Raw genomic sequence first — 13,721 nt, 5'->3', positions numbered from 1 at the left:
TATAGCATAAGCTTTTTTATATTGTTCATATTTCCCACCCCTTATCTTTTAATCAGATGGTAAGAATAAAAGAGTATGTTGGAGAGCCTTTTACAACCAAATTTTGAAAATTTTCTTACTGTATTTTATGCAAGAGAACAGCCTATTCCTGTTTCAGTGCAAAGAAGCACAGGTGGATCATCTGCTTGCTGCCTCCCCCAGCCCTTCCGAGACCCACTGACTCTACCCCAGGTGCCGAGGACTTGGCAGCTGCCCCTTTGAGAGGCCAAGGTCTCCATCTAGGCGCCCAGTGCACTCAGACCTCCACCGGAAGTGAAACTGGGCAGTGCCAATGGGTTGCGTTTTGAGCCGCCTCCTACGGTCTTGGTCCTAAGTCATTGTCTTGCTGGTGTTTTCAGGGATGAACAAGAAGCAGAAGGTGTCGGCCAAGGACGAACCGGCCTCCAGCAGTAAAAGCAGCAGCGCATCCCAGGTGGGCAGCAGCTTCTGGGCACGCGTGTGAGGCGGGAACTCGGGCTCCGCCCACCAGCAGCCTTCCAGTAAACACCTGGGCCCTTTAAGTCTGAAGGATTATTTTAAGGGATTGTTACTCATAAGGAAATAAAACCCACCCTGAAATGGAGTGACCAAAATGCCTTTATTCAGTAAATATCTAGCAAGTATTCATTGGCCTCTTGCCATCGTGATGGGAACTCCCTACCGCATTAGCATGCAATGATAAGTAGAAACAAGTGCTCCTGGAGCCTTCATTCTACAGAGCCAATAAATAAACTAAATACGTATTTAGTATAAATTGACTAAATATTTATTTAGGTAGGTAGGATGCTAGATGGTGATATAAACATCATGGAGGGGGGTCAGGGAAAGGGGATGTTGGCTGCTGTGGGACTGAAGACAGAACCAGTGGGATGCCTGCCGAGTGGGGGGGCGGGACAGGGTGCCCCCAGCTGCCGCTGTCGGAATGGAGATCCGATATCCGTAGGCAGAGAGCAGAGCACGTGCTAATCCCGTGTTTCAGAGGAAACAGACATTCCGGACAAATTAAAATCCACCTGATGAATAACGTGACTTTAAATTTTTTTTTAAAGTGTAGCTGATGTACCATATTTTTAGGGCTATAAGATGCACCTATGTTTTAGAGGAGGGAAATAGGAAAAAAATTTGAGGCAAAAAATGTGGTCAAATATTTCATGACATAGATAGCATATTTCATCACTGTAAATGTAAACTACACTTACTAGCCGAGTAAGCTACATTCAGACTGTAAGACGCACCCCCATTTCCCTCCCAAATTTGGGGGGAGACATGAACATGAGTCTTATAGTCTGAAAAATATGGTCACATCTAAATAAAGCCCCAGAGTTTCCACATGAGGTTTATCTGAGCCTCTGTGGCTTAATGATGCTAAAAAAATGGGTTGGTTTTGCATGGTTAGGTGATCTGGAATAATTGAGTTTAATGTTTGAAAAGATTATGCTACTTTAATTTTGTTTCCTGTGTAGTAAAGATTCCAGGCTTCCAGCAAAAATAAATTTGAGTTCTCATTATGTGTCATGAGGCTGTTGCACTGTAATTTGGCGTTCTCGGTTCACGTACTTGGAGAGTGACAATAACGATCATGTACAGAATTAAATGATATGACAAATAGTTTGCCCCTAGGAGACAGTCCAAGGATATTGCTGCTAGTGTCTGTGGGCCTTTTACTTCAAAAAAAAAATTGGAACTATCTTAGTGACAGTTATTTTTTATTGATCAATTTCGTGACTGCCTGTTTGCACTCTAATTTTTTTTTTCTTTTGGAATTTAGTCACAGAAAAAAGGACAGCAGTCCCAGTTCCTGCAAAGCCGTAACTTAAAATGCATAGCCTTATGTGAAGGTAAGGTGTCATTTCAGCAAGCCTTGTGTCGTTAACGCTCAGTGTTACCTGTTTAAGAGTTTGAATATGTTTGCAGATCGCTCAGAGTGGAAGCATAGTGAAAGCATTATTCCTGATGACCATCTCGAAGGGTGCAGATGGAAACAGGGACAACAGAGGTCATAGAGGGCGAAACCGAAGAGCAGAGTTGGCAAGAACGCAGGCAGAGCTGCATTTCATTCTTGGCAGATGTTTCAGAGTAGCGAGCGTGTCTTTCTGATCAAGCGCCGCTTATCTCCCTTGTTCATATGCCACCTTCTTTTCTTAGTTGGGTTTTGAATGGATAATACTAAGAAAATTTTTAAAGATGAACCAAGCCGCAACAAGATAACCCCTGGGTCTTTCTGTTCCTGTCGAAAATGATTTTTCTGATCTGAATTAGGACAGAAAAATTAATATAGGTAATTTGCAAGATCATATGCTTTTTTTTTTTGTTCTGGCTTTAAAGTCTTTTTTTCGCCAAAGGAGAATTTCGACTTTGGCTGAAATTTCATTCTTGTGTTGGGAGTTTGGGTCGCCACTGTTAACTGTCTTGGATGTTTTTGCCATGGTGTTGAGTGGCATCCACCGTTTTTATTTACATCTCTTGATAAGGTTAAACTTTTTTTGTATGTTAATTTCACGTGCACTTTGGCTTTTCGGTTTCTGAGAATAAAGTCCTTTCATTTTGTCTTGGGCTTTCAGTGATCACCTCCCCGGACCTGCACAAACACGGAGAGATCTGGGTCGTCCCCAATACCGACCACGTCTGCACCCGGTTCTTCTTCGTGTGAGTGCCCCGGCGCCAGCCTGCGTGCCCTGGCTTCATAAGTGGGGCAGGCAGTAGGGCTACACTTTTACTTTGTCACTTTAGCCACCAGTATCCTCATCAACTCAATGTTTTCACTTTATTTTAATAAGCTGCAAAACACAGTGATGTTTACATGCTGTGAGTGTGGGACTGAACAAAAATATTGTCTCTTTAACCATCTGCCTGTACCCGTGTGTATGTAGACATGTGTATATGTATGTATGTATGTATATACATAGTTATATATATAAATAGACTTAGCTGTTATATTTACAGATATTAGAACACAGAATGAAAACAATCACAAGAAGGTTTTGTCCCTATGAAAATCGGTTTACATTCCAGAGGTTAATAGGTTGGCAACTGTAGATGTTCTTTGACACAGCTGTATACTAAGTGTATTAAAATATAAAAGCACTATTTTTTATCCCTAATAAATAACGAGGGTGGTAGACCCGTCTGATTTTCACCCGCCCTCACTTGACTCCCAGCACTTTTCTCAACCGTGTTTCTTCCTCATCAACAGTCCTTTCCCAGAAGGGACCTCAGGAAGGAGTTGTGCATCTCTTTTGCACTTCACTGTAGGTTTCTGAAAAGCAGCTGGGAAAATGCACCGGCTTGTTTTGTATCCACGCCAAAATGGCTGCGTCGAGACTGCTCCGATGTACCGTGTAGCCAAAGCTCCGTGTGCCTGTAGCGTTTCCTCCGTTAGCGTGCTGACGGTCTGTTCACCGTGGGAATGTTATCAGCCGCCTGGCTTTCTTTTGGGTAGTATGAAAACTGAATTTCTTATGATGCAGTTTCATATATTATGTATCTGTGTATCCAGTATGCATAGAATACATATTCATACATAAGTTGCATGTTATGAGACACGTGCATGTCTGTAGATTCCTTTGTTAGTGGTGAGGCGGCAGAGGGAGTAATGGCGAGAGCCCCACTTTCGATCAGACCACGTGTGTCCAGGCTCACCAGTTTTTAGTAAGGAGACACCAGCCACATTGCGTAGCTTTTCAAGCTTCATCGCCAGATACAATGAAGCACCAGCAGTAGATACAGTAGAGCAAGCCATTATCGGGCAGACTTCCCACCGGAAACCAGTGGCCTGTGAAAATGGGATCATTCCTGTGATCCACAAGTAGATTACTTACCGAGGTGTGGATCTAGGGAACCAGGGGTCCGGGGGAGTCACCTGGATCTGGGAGCAGAAAAGCCGTTGTACACCCCTAGGCCCAAAAGGACGAGGACAGGAAACAGTCATCGGAGCCCAGTTGGAGGGGCCTTTCTCGATCAGCAGCTTCAAGAGGGTTGAAGGCAGCCATGGTGCCCTTGTGGGGCTGGAACCAGGGAACCTTGACCTCACCCTTTTGCCAGGGTTGCTGCATTGGGTCAAACCCCAGAAACCAGGGGCCAAGGGAGCCTACTGACAGAGTGCAAAGTCCCCTCCTTGGCTTGGCATTGATCACTGAATCCGTTCCTTTTAGCATCTCGCTAAAACTCACATTTGTTCCACTAAAACAAAAACAAAAACCCTTCAGGTATTTAAGTAGGCAGTAAGCATTCAAGTGGTAATTCATTGAAATTTCACATAAATTATATGTAAAATAAATCTGTAGGGACGTGTGGGGTGTGTGTGTGTGTGTGTGTGTGTGTGTGTGTTTAGTGGAGAGAAAGATTATTTCATGAGAAGAAAAAAATTAAGGAAAAAAAAATCATCTGAAGAAAATACTTCCAATATACTCCAATACTTTCCAAATGATACAAGGGAAAGAATTTTATTAAGATAATGATTTTCACTTTTTCATAAACGCAAAGGAGATTTCATTCTTTTTTTCTGCACCCTTTGGAGAGAAGGGACTAATTAACAGTAATTGATAAGATTCAACACACATCAAAAGGGGAATCTCGCCAGCCACTAATTAATGTACATTCTACTTATAACCGTCCATTTTTTTCTTTATAAAATGGTATCGCAGAATTGCAGTGAAGTGCCTCCCTGGCGAGTGGAAACATCTGTGTGAAAAATAAATTGATGAGAAAGAAGCAACTTACCACAAACTTCTCATTTCAGAGAGAAAGTCTATTTCTGTTCTTACTTCTTTTTTTTAAACCAATATACTTGGCCTGATCACTTGTATATAAATTAATGTGCCTTCCTTTTTCTCTGTTAGTAGGTAAAAATATTAAAAATGAAAATAACTTCCATGCTAATCAGATTTTTAACGTGAAGGAAATACAATAATCATTTGATAGGCTAATCTTGTTCTTTCTAACAAGTAAATAATAACACAGAAGTAGAGAAAAATAGAAGGGGAAATTTTAGGGAACAGACCACTGTATCAGAAAAAATTGAAAGTAAAATTTAAAGGAAAATTTCCCTTCGGGGGGAAAAAGGAAAATGAGAAGATTTTTAAGAATCTTATTGGAAAATTCCAAAATGAATAAACTTAATCAAATGCAAATGCTTCTGGCAAAAAAAGGTAATAATTCAGATGTTATGAACAGATCCCAGCCAATTTCGAGAATTTTCAGCAACTCCAAGAATTGTTGCTAAAGCTTGATTTCAGTACTGACCTGAGACCTGTGTGTCCAAAGACATGAAGGTCAACGTACGGAAATAAGGCAGCTTTTTAAAAGGGGCCAAGAGCTGAACTTAAACAGAGACTATGAAAACCAGATCAGCATACCATGCTCTACTCACATACAACAAAAGTATACGTATTTCACAGTGAATGGAACTTTGAGGACTAGAGAAGAAAACTCACTACTCTTGGTGTTTTTCATAAGTGAGCTTTGATAATAAAATTCAGGGGAAAATAACTGATGCCTTGGCAGGTAAACGGAACATGTGTCTGGCGCCAAGAGTCCCCCACTACAGCCACCCCACAACCCCCTCCCCCCTGCGGGTCCAAGGGGAGGCTGAGCAACACTGGGTCTGGGGTCTGGCTTATTTGGGGTTGCAGCCCACGGGTTCAGTGCTCCCGTTTTCCTTTGATTGGGAGCAGACAGATTTGCAAATGAATTGCTTCCGTGTTTTGTTTGTTAACGAAATTTAAGATTTATACCCCCTCCTAGTTCTCAAAAGATATCAAGAAATTCAGAAATTTAAGGACGGGCAGTTCAAATGAAACGGACCATTGGCAGGAAAGAGACGGAGTGTCAGGTTCTTGAATCAAGGGTATCTATCTCAGGACTTCCTGTTTAACCCAGAAGGGCCAGCACCAATGTCCCCCTCCCCCAAGCTCCTAAGCAAAACGAACCTCCCTGGGTTCTGCAGCTCACCACAGAGCTCCCTTCTAAACCTCATCTTACATGCTGCTCCTGGAGGCCGGCTCCCCTGCCCCGCACCCCCACCCCCCTGTGCACCCTGCAGCCTTGCACAGGGAGCCAGGCAGGCACTCGCTTGTCAGTGTGTGTTAATGAATAAACAGAGGCAAAGGCAAAAAAGGAAAATATCTTGGATTATATGTGGTTTTTATTTAAAGTCAAGGTTTGAAATATATCTAAAGAGGCAGATACAAGAACATTTTATAAAATAAGACCCGAATAACTGCCGTTCAATAAAATGAGAGCTATCTTTACAAGAGATAAATGGTGCTCAATTGGGGACACAGTGAGGAGACAACTTACTCGTGGAGTTAGATGCCAGAGCGTCTGTCACGGCTCAGCGAGCTGTGTGACATCACGCTGATAAGATCAGGGAACTCTGCTCTGTCCCCAGTCTGTAATAAATCCAATTTCTCCATCTCCAACCCAGACCTCTTTCCCAGATTTAAACTGCCTCGTCACGCCCTGCTTCAGTCCTGAACAGCTGCTTCCTGCTTGTAGGATGGAGCCCAGTCTCCTTGGCAAAGGGAACCCAGCAGCCCTCCCACCCTTGTTGCTCCCTCAGAACCGCTGCTTTGGAAGGTCCAGGAGAGGCAGCCCCAGCCTCACACCCAGCACTTCTCGCCCCAGGGTGTTAGGCTGTGCAGCCTGCCGTCCATACTTGGGCTCTTGGCCCTCTGGTCCCGGGGGCCCGCATCCACTCTCTGCCCCCACACCCACTCCTCTTCGCCGTCACTCCTCCCAGAAGTGTGCCCTTACCTTCCTGGTGCTGCTGCTTTGTGCTATTGTGTGTTTCCAGGTGTGGTCTTATCAGTGGGTTATTCTTTTTGTGGATGGTCTTCCACAGGACTCGGTGTCCTGCTTCAGGTCGGGCTGGTTCGTGTGCATCTAGCACAGTGCCTGGCGGAGAGTAGGAATGAATGAAATGCCCACAGCATAACTGTCTGCTGAGTATCCCCCCCAGAAAGTCGGCTAACACCTGGAATTCCATGTGTGCAAAGGGGAGCCCGCTGTTGCTAAGTGCCCTCCCCAGCGTCTCGACTTCCCCAACCCATGTGTTTATTTTTCACATCAGAGACTTGCCACCGGTGCTGCGGTTGCCCTTGTCCCTTTCCTTGCTCACGGTAGTCATCAGCTCTCCAGCTTAGCCCTTCCGTCTCCTCCTGTCGGCACCTTCGTGTCCGTGGTTCGGTCATTCTCTCCCCCAAGTGCACCAGAGAACAGCACTTACTGTCTGTGCTTCCGACCTCTTCGTTGGCCCCGATCTTGTCAGTGCGATGCCCGGTTTGTTAAACATCACGGTCAGCGCCCCAGTGCCGCCTGCTCAGTGGCCGGAAACCGAAATCAAGGGGAAGCCAGAAAAGAATAAAATCGCCCGTAGTATCCCCATTTAAACTACAGTTCATCTTTGGTGTAGCTTACACACCAAAGCATTTCTATGCATAAAAAATTTTAAGACTGCACCATTTATAGCACATTAATTTCCCACAAGCAGACTTTTGTTTAGTCCTGCTCATTTTCAACCAACAAGAACAAACAGGTCCTCCTGCTACATGGGCCCGTTCACCTTCCCTCCAGTTACCTGCACAAACCACCGAGTGACCTCCCCGCAGCTTGGGGTTGTTTTCCCCGGACTGTGGCTTGACTGGCAGCTGGTCCAAGCGACTGGCCTGCTCCCCAGCTCACTGGCAGCCAGCCTTTAAGGTCTAAACCCCGGGGGCATCCCCTGCGATGTCTGTCTTTACTCCGAATTTTGCTCACGCTGCTTCGTCCCGCTCAGGCTGCCTCGTCCCACAGTTGTTTGCATAACTGGTATCTGCCCCAGTGAAGTCCAATGACGTTCGTGTTTGGGAGTCTTACCTCTTGTGCAGAAACACTGAACACACACAGGATGAGAGCGATGGCAAGGGACCCAGTCTTCTCGCGAGTGACGGGACTGGACAGGGGTCGTGGGGGTGTGTCAGGTTCCTTACAGGACCTCTGGGCAGGTGCTGGGTGTCATTGGGTTCACAGGGAATTCTTCCTGTCACTTGTGGGGAAGCAGCGCCCTCGTTTCTGGGTTCCAGACTTAGGGGACAAACAGCAAAGGTACCTGTGCCAATCTTGGATCGGAAAGGTCACCAAGCTGCGATAATGGTTTGAGAATAAAGGTGGTCACGCCTCCCCAGGTTTCCTCCATGGAATTTCCCCACACACCAGAGAGAGGCCCCGGCCGCTAAACTCCATCTGTCATCTGGATTCCTCTCTCATGGCTTTGTAGGCAAAATAGTTTGTTTTTAATGGGAGTTTAGTAACCTTTTCACACTCCTGGGAACATAAGTTATTTTTCTTCATAAAGCCGCAGTCAGGTGTGACGTTTCTTTATTGACAGTTTGTTCTTTTTCTTTGTTTTTTTTTAACTGTGTTGCTTTCCCGACTTGGAGGGACTTCTCTTGCGCGGTGTTTGTCTCTGGTGCTAATAAGCAGCTACCGAGGGTTGTGTCTGCCGGGTTGTTGCTGGTGCTCTGGCGCCTCCGCAGTTGACCAAGTCACAGGCTAGTTTGTTTTCCTCTGTGATTATCTCTGCTTCCTGGGCTCGGAGACCCGAACGCTTTTGGCCAGTTTTGTCCTCAGCCTGCAGCTGTGGTGCTTCCTGGCCGGCTTCATAGACAACAGAAGGGATGCCTTTTCCATCTGCATCTCGCTCCTGCCCTCTGCTCCCCGCTCCGCCTCCCGCTGTGTGTTTACGGGGACGGGGACGTGAAGCACACAGCGTAAGGGTTACCCTCAATAATGCCGTGATCGCTGTGGGTGGTGCTGGCTGGGGGCTGGGACTGTCGGGGGATCCCTTTGTAAAGTATACGGTTGTCTAACTGCTCTGCCACACCCCTTTACCAGAATATAAGTCTGAGTGTCGACTGTAAAAGGGGACCCTTGTGCACTGTTGGTGGGACTGCAGACTGGGGCAGCCACTGTGGAAACCAGTGTGGAGACGCCTCTAAAAATGGAAAATGAAACTCCCAGCGATGACCCAGTGATTCCACTGTTCAGAATTTATCTGAAGAAACCCAAAACATTAATTCAAAAGAATATGTGCACCCCTACGTTCATTGCAGCGTCATTTACAGTCACCAAGATTTGAAAAATAAAAATACAAAGAAGAGCTGTCAGCCGTATCACAGGCTACAGACGAGAGATTTTACAGCAGGCAAGGCTCCCACGTTCATCAACGAGGAGCCTGTGGGCAGCTGTTGTCAGCACTTGTCAGGAGAGTAGGAGGTTCGGTGGACGATCGCAGTGGATTGCAGAAAAAATGAGTTCTGTAGTACAGACAGATCTCTTTTCCTGTTGTATTTTCTCCATCTCCATTTATTCCCCTGGTGCCCGCCCCCACAGTCACCACACTGTTGTCCACGTGTCCTTTTCCTTTTGTTCAATCTTCCCTCCCCTCCCCCAGAGCTGTTAGCCTGCTGTCCATCTGTGAGTCTTGTCTCCATTTTGCTTGTTAGTTCAGTTTGTTCATTAGATTCCACATGAGTGAAATCATATGGGTGTTTGTCTTTCTCTGACTGGCTTATTTCACTGAGTATAATGTTCTCCAAGTTCATCCACACTGTCACAAAGGGTAAAATTTTCTTCTTTTTTACAGCTGAGTAGCATTCCATTGTGTAAACGTCCCGTAGGTGTTTTATCCACTCATCTACTGGTGGACACTGGGGCTGCTTCCATATCTGGGCCATTGTAAATGACACTGCAATGAACATAGGGCCACGTAATCAAAGGCCAAGTCTAAATTGAAAGGAGCGGAAATGGTAGCATGTAGGCTGGGTGTCAGTAAGGCCAAGCATGTCTTTGTCGACTTTGTGTCCAAAGTATGGAGGACACAGTGGGTGTTTCGACTGTACCGAAAGTCTTGTAGGGCCAGAACCAACATGCATGCGGACTAGGAAATTGGGAAACCGTCAAAAACCAAGACAGTTCTGAGACCTTCCATGCTGCCCACTTCTCTCGAAGGACGGTGGTCTTTGTGCCTGTTGTCCCTCTTTCTGTCATTTACTTCTGTTTTCCACAATCTGAGTGCTACAGGCACCAACAGCGTCGTCTGCCTCGGGCAGGCCAGCCTGGGCTTAGCACTAGGGGTGGCTACTTTACCAAACTCAGTCCAGTGGGTAGCCAGGATTTCTGCAAAAATCAGGCCGAAGAATTGTCTTGCCCAATAAAAGACGTCTCTGCATATTTCACCACAAAGCACTGCTTAGATCTGGACAATTCCCATGCATTTCGCTTTGCAGATTCTCTAGTTCTGAGCAGGGAGTTTCCTGCTCGATCTTCTGAGAAGGTATTGATAATGGTGCTGTGCACTGCATACTTCATTCGTTCCCTCAACAGTGTTTCCCCTTCCGGGGTCTTCTGTACCGGGGGGGGGGAGGAGGACCCGCCTATGGGGTGAGAATCAGCCGTGTTGATGGGCCGCTCTGGGTCTGCTGTGAGGAATTTAAACCTGATGCGAACGGTCGTCCCTCCGGGTTCCAGCAGTGGCTTACGTCAGGAGTAGGCCCTCCTGGCTTGTGTCATCTGTTGCCTGTCCCCGTGCTGTGCTGTTTCGGGAGCATTTACCTGTGATGAGGAACAGCCACGGTGCGCGTGCATCTTTGAGGCAGCGCTTACGCCCTGGGTGTCTGGGGTGAAGTGCTCGCCCCTTCTCTAAAGCTCCGTCTGAACGTCATTTTTGTGACGTAACATGGGTGCATCACCTACTCTACTCTGAATATTGTCACGGAAGTTCAAATACTCATCCTTGGGGAACTTTTATTGTCCCCGTAGGCCTATTCAAGAAATGAATTACCATCTAAAGTACAATTATTTCTTTCTAAAGGACTTAGTAATTGCTGTCCTTCTGCATTTGGTCTTCCCTTCTATTACTGAGCTAAACTTAGCACACTCGCATTCTTATGTGAAGGACCAGCACAAACAAGAATACATTATCATCAGACCAAACGGAACGAGCAGTGAGAAGGGAACAAAGGCATCGCTGGCCACCACGAAATGATCACCAGAAGGCCAGCGTGGCAGAGGCGCCATGGCAGAGGGTCCAGAGGTTGTGTACAGTGTAACGGATCAGGAACGAGTGCACGGGCGGAGTGGGCAGGGGCGAGGGCGGATGACAGAACGTGCGGTTGAAGCGGGCTGTTCTTTCCCAGCCACGTCCTGTCACAACTGCGGGGACTGTCTGCCGAGGCGCATCCTGCAGCTCAGGTGGTGCTTTGTGGGGAGGAAAAGGTAAAGAGAAAGGATGGGGCCAATCAGGGCCTGGCCGAGAGTGACCAGGGGGTTGGTAGTGCAGGCCTTTCTGTGTTTCGTGATGCAGGCACGTTATCAAACAACTGAGAAATGACTCGCCTTTTGCTCTTGATTCTTTCAGGCTGTGCTTCAGGTCTCAAGTAGCATTTTTAAGCTGCAGGAAATGTTTTTAGTTTTTTGGGGTTTTTTTAGTGTTTCAGCGTTTCTTATGTTGTATGTTTCTCTTTCATGCTTCAGCTATGAAGATGGCCAAGTGGGAGACGCAAACATTAACACGCAAGAAGGGGGCATCCATAGAGAGATCCTCCGGGTGATCGGTAACCAAACTGCTACCGGTTAAGGGACCATCCTGTCGTTCACGTGATCTGAAAGCCTTCCTCGGGTTCAAAGCTGGATTTTGAACTGAAGAAGATGATGAAATAACTTATTGTTATTATAAACAAAATCAATCCTTTGAATACTGATTTTTTTCTTAGTATTTCTAAGTATCCCATTAAATACCTAAAGTGGTACACACTTTATCAACTGTAGGGTTATGGAATCGAGTAATAAAATTACAGCAGCACCTGCACTGCTCACACAATAAACAGATTGAAAAAACAGTTTTGTGCTGATATTTTTATATGAAACTCTTTCATTGGAAATCTGGTGTTACATAGCGACACTTTAGGTCACCAAAATAGGCCTGGGAGCGTTTTATAATGATGTCTAAATCTCTAACATACTTTGCAATAAGTAAAATGTTCACACATTCTGACGTGCTATGTACTGAGTGGTCTGAACATTCAAAGGTTTTGAGGAGGGATATTTCCTGTTCTGTTACTTTTCTTATGTGAAGATAATTAGGCTTAGATGCAATGCGTTACCCAAAAGTTTGTATTATTCATAACTGTAGGTTCATGCATCAAAATGTATGCTTCTGCACATATGTGTCGGTGTGCACATATGTGTCTATGTGCACATATGTGTTTTGGCAACAGATGGCGCAGCTCGGCTGTGCTGTTCTCATTTGGTGAAAAGAAATAATATTCAGTATGCAGAAATCTGGGCCTAAACCAAGATAGAAGCCAAATTTGCCATTACTGTTCATTCACTGAAAATATTTGCAGGCAATTTTTCTATTTGTTTAAAGAATGTTTTCTTCAGGAAAGCTCAGCTCTTTAATAATGTTATCTAGAAGTCATATTTTGGGAAAATAGATGCCCCTGGTGGACTAAATTCGTATTCAAGTGATCACATGTTTAATAAGAAGGCCTCAGGACTTAATTAGCATGCATTTTTATTTCCTACAGTGGAACATTTAAAAAATTTATTTAGAGCACACCAGCATTTTTATATTTTTTTCATCTAATACCTCTGCTTATTTTTTTCATATTGAGAAAGAAGACAAACTTTGAAATTTCTTTTATATTAAAAGAACGCAAAATAAGTTTCTAGAGAACAACGACACCAGCGCCATCCTCCTTTCAAGGGTCATGTTCTCTCCGAGATGTCGTTTCTGTTGCTTTGTCTTGGTCATTACAAGTTTAATTGACAGTTTCCTTTTTCCGTGAGACATCTCTGGAACGGGGCCAATCACGAGGGCAGTTTAATGATCCTGTCTGCCACTCTAGTCAAACCCTGAATCAAGGCTCATATCTGATTTTCATTTCCATAGAAAGAAAAAATAAAAATGTAGCGTGATCTGCGAGTATAACGTTGTAACTTCTACGTTTATTTCCTTTGGCGTATAAACGATGAGAAAAAAGGTCAGGCACTCTATTAAGGGTTGCAGTTTAGGAAGCCTTTACTAATTGATTTGTCTGAGATTGTAAATCATCGATTTCTGCAAAAAGAGACTGGAAATGGTTGGGATATTAACTATTGTGGTACAGTCCACTTAAAACGTTGATCTGTTTCGACTTGTACCTTTGAACCCAAAATGAGACTGAGGGCTGATGTAGGCATTTGAGGGCCAAGTGACAGCATCTTACAGTGTCCTGTGAGCAGACATCTGAAGACTTCAGGTAGGGCAAGAGGACTACTTGCTTAACCCAAGTCCCTTTGACTGTGTTTTAAAGACATTTTTAAGCAATGAAATTATTTTTTCAAATTAATTTTATGGGACATTCTATATATGGCATAAGTACGAAGATGTACGGGCAGGATTTGGAAAGTGAGGTCCTAGAACCCCACCTGTTTGGCCGTGAGGACCAGGGAGGCTCCTCCACAAACTCCAGTGCCTTCAGGAATAATTTTAAAACCACCGGCCTGACCCCTGGAGGGTTCCCCAAACAGGGATCTGTCCGGAGTGTAGTACTTGAATCTGAGCAGCAAAGGGACCTTCTGTGACCCGGGAGACTGTAGAGGCGGTGGAGGAAAGCTGGCATAATAGACATTTCTGCCAATTTAAGGATGAAAGTAGACTC

The 13,721-nt window shown here is 45.2% G+C and overlaps 1 protein-coding gene across 4 annotated transcripts in view; it reads left to right on the top strand.

Annotated features, from left to right (window-relative positions):
- PARP8 (poly(ADP-ribose) polymerase family member 8) overlaps positions 1 to 11,915 on the top strand; it is a 151,353-nt gene extending 139,438 nt beyond the window's left edge. For all 4 annotated transcript variants that reach the window (XM_037145110.2, XM_053657203.1, XM_053657202.1 and 1 more), the window contains 4 exons: positions 399 to 472; positions 1,808 to 1,877; positions 2,601 to 2,685; positions 11,551 to 11,915. In XM_037145110.2, coding sequence (XP_037001005.2) covers positions 399 to 472; positions 1,808 to 1,877; positions 2,601 to 2,685; positions 11,551 to 11,653 — 332 coding nt within the window. In that variant the 3' untranslated portion in view covers positions 11,654 to 11,915. The remainder of the gene's footprint in view (positions 1 to 398; positions 473 to 1,807; positions 1,878 to 2,600; positions 2,686 to 11,550) is intronic.
- Positions 11,916 to 13,721: the final 1,806 nt, after the last annotated feature.

This window comes from Artibeus jamaicensis, unplaced genomic scaffold (genome assembly GCF_021234435.1).
Source record: "Artibeus jamaicensis isolate MK-2021 breed Jamaican fruit bat unplaced genomic scaffold, CSHL_Jam_final scaffold_369, whole genome shotgun sequence".
NCBI lineage: Eukaryota > Metazoa > Chordata > Mammalia > Chiroptera > Phyllostomidae > Artibeus > Artibeus jamaicensis.
The sequence above is the reverse complement of the archived record's forward strand: the minus strand, read 5'-3'. Positions and strand labels throughout refer to the sequence as shown.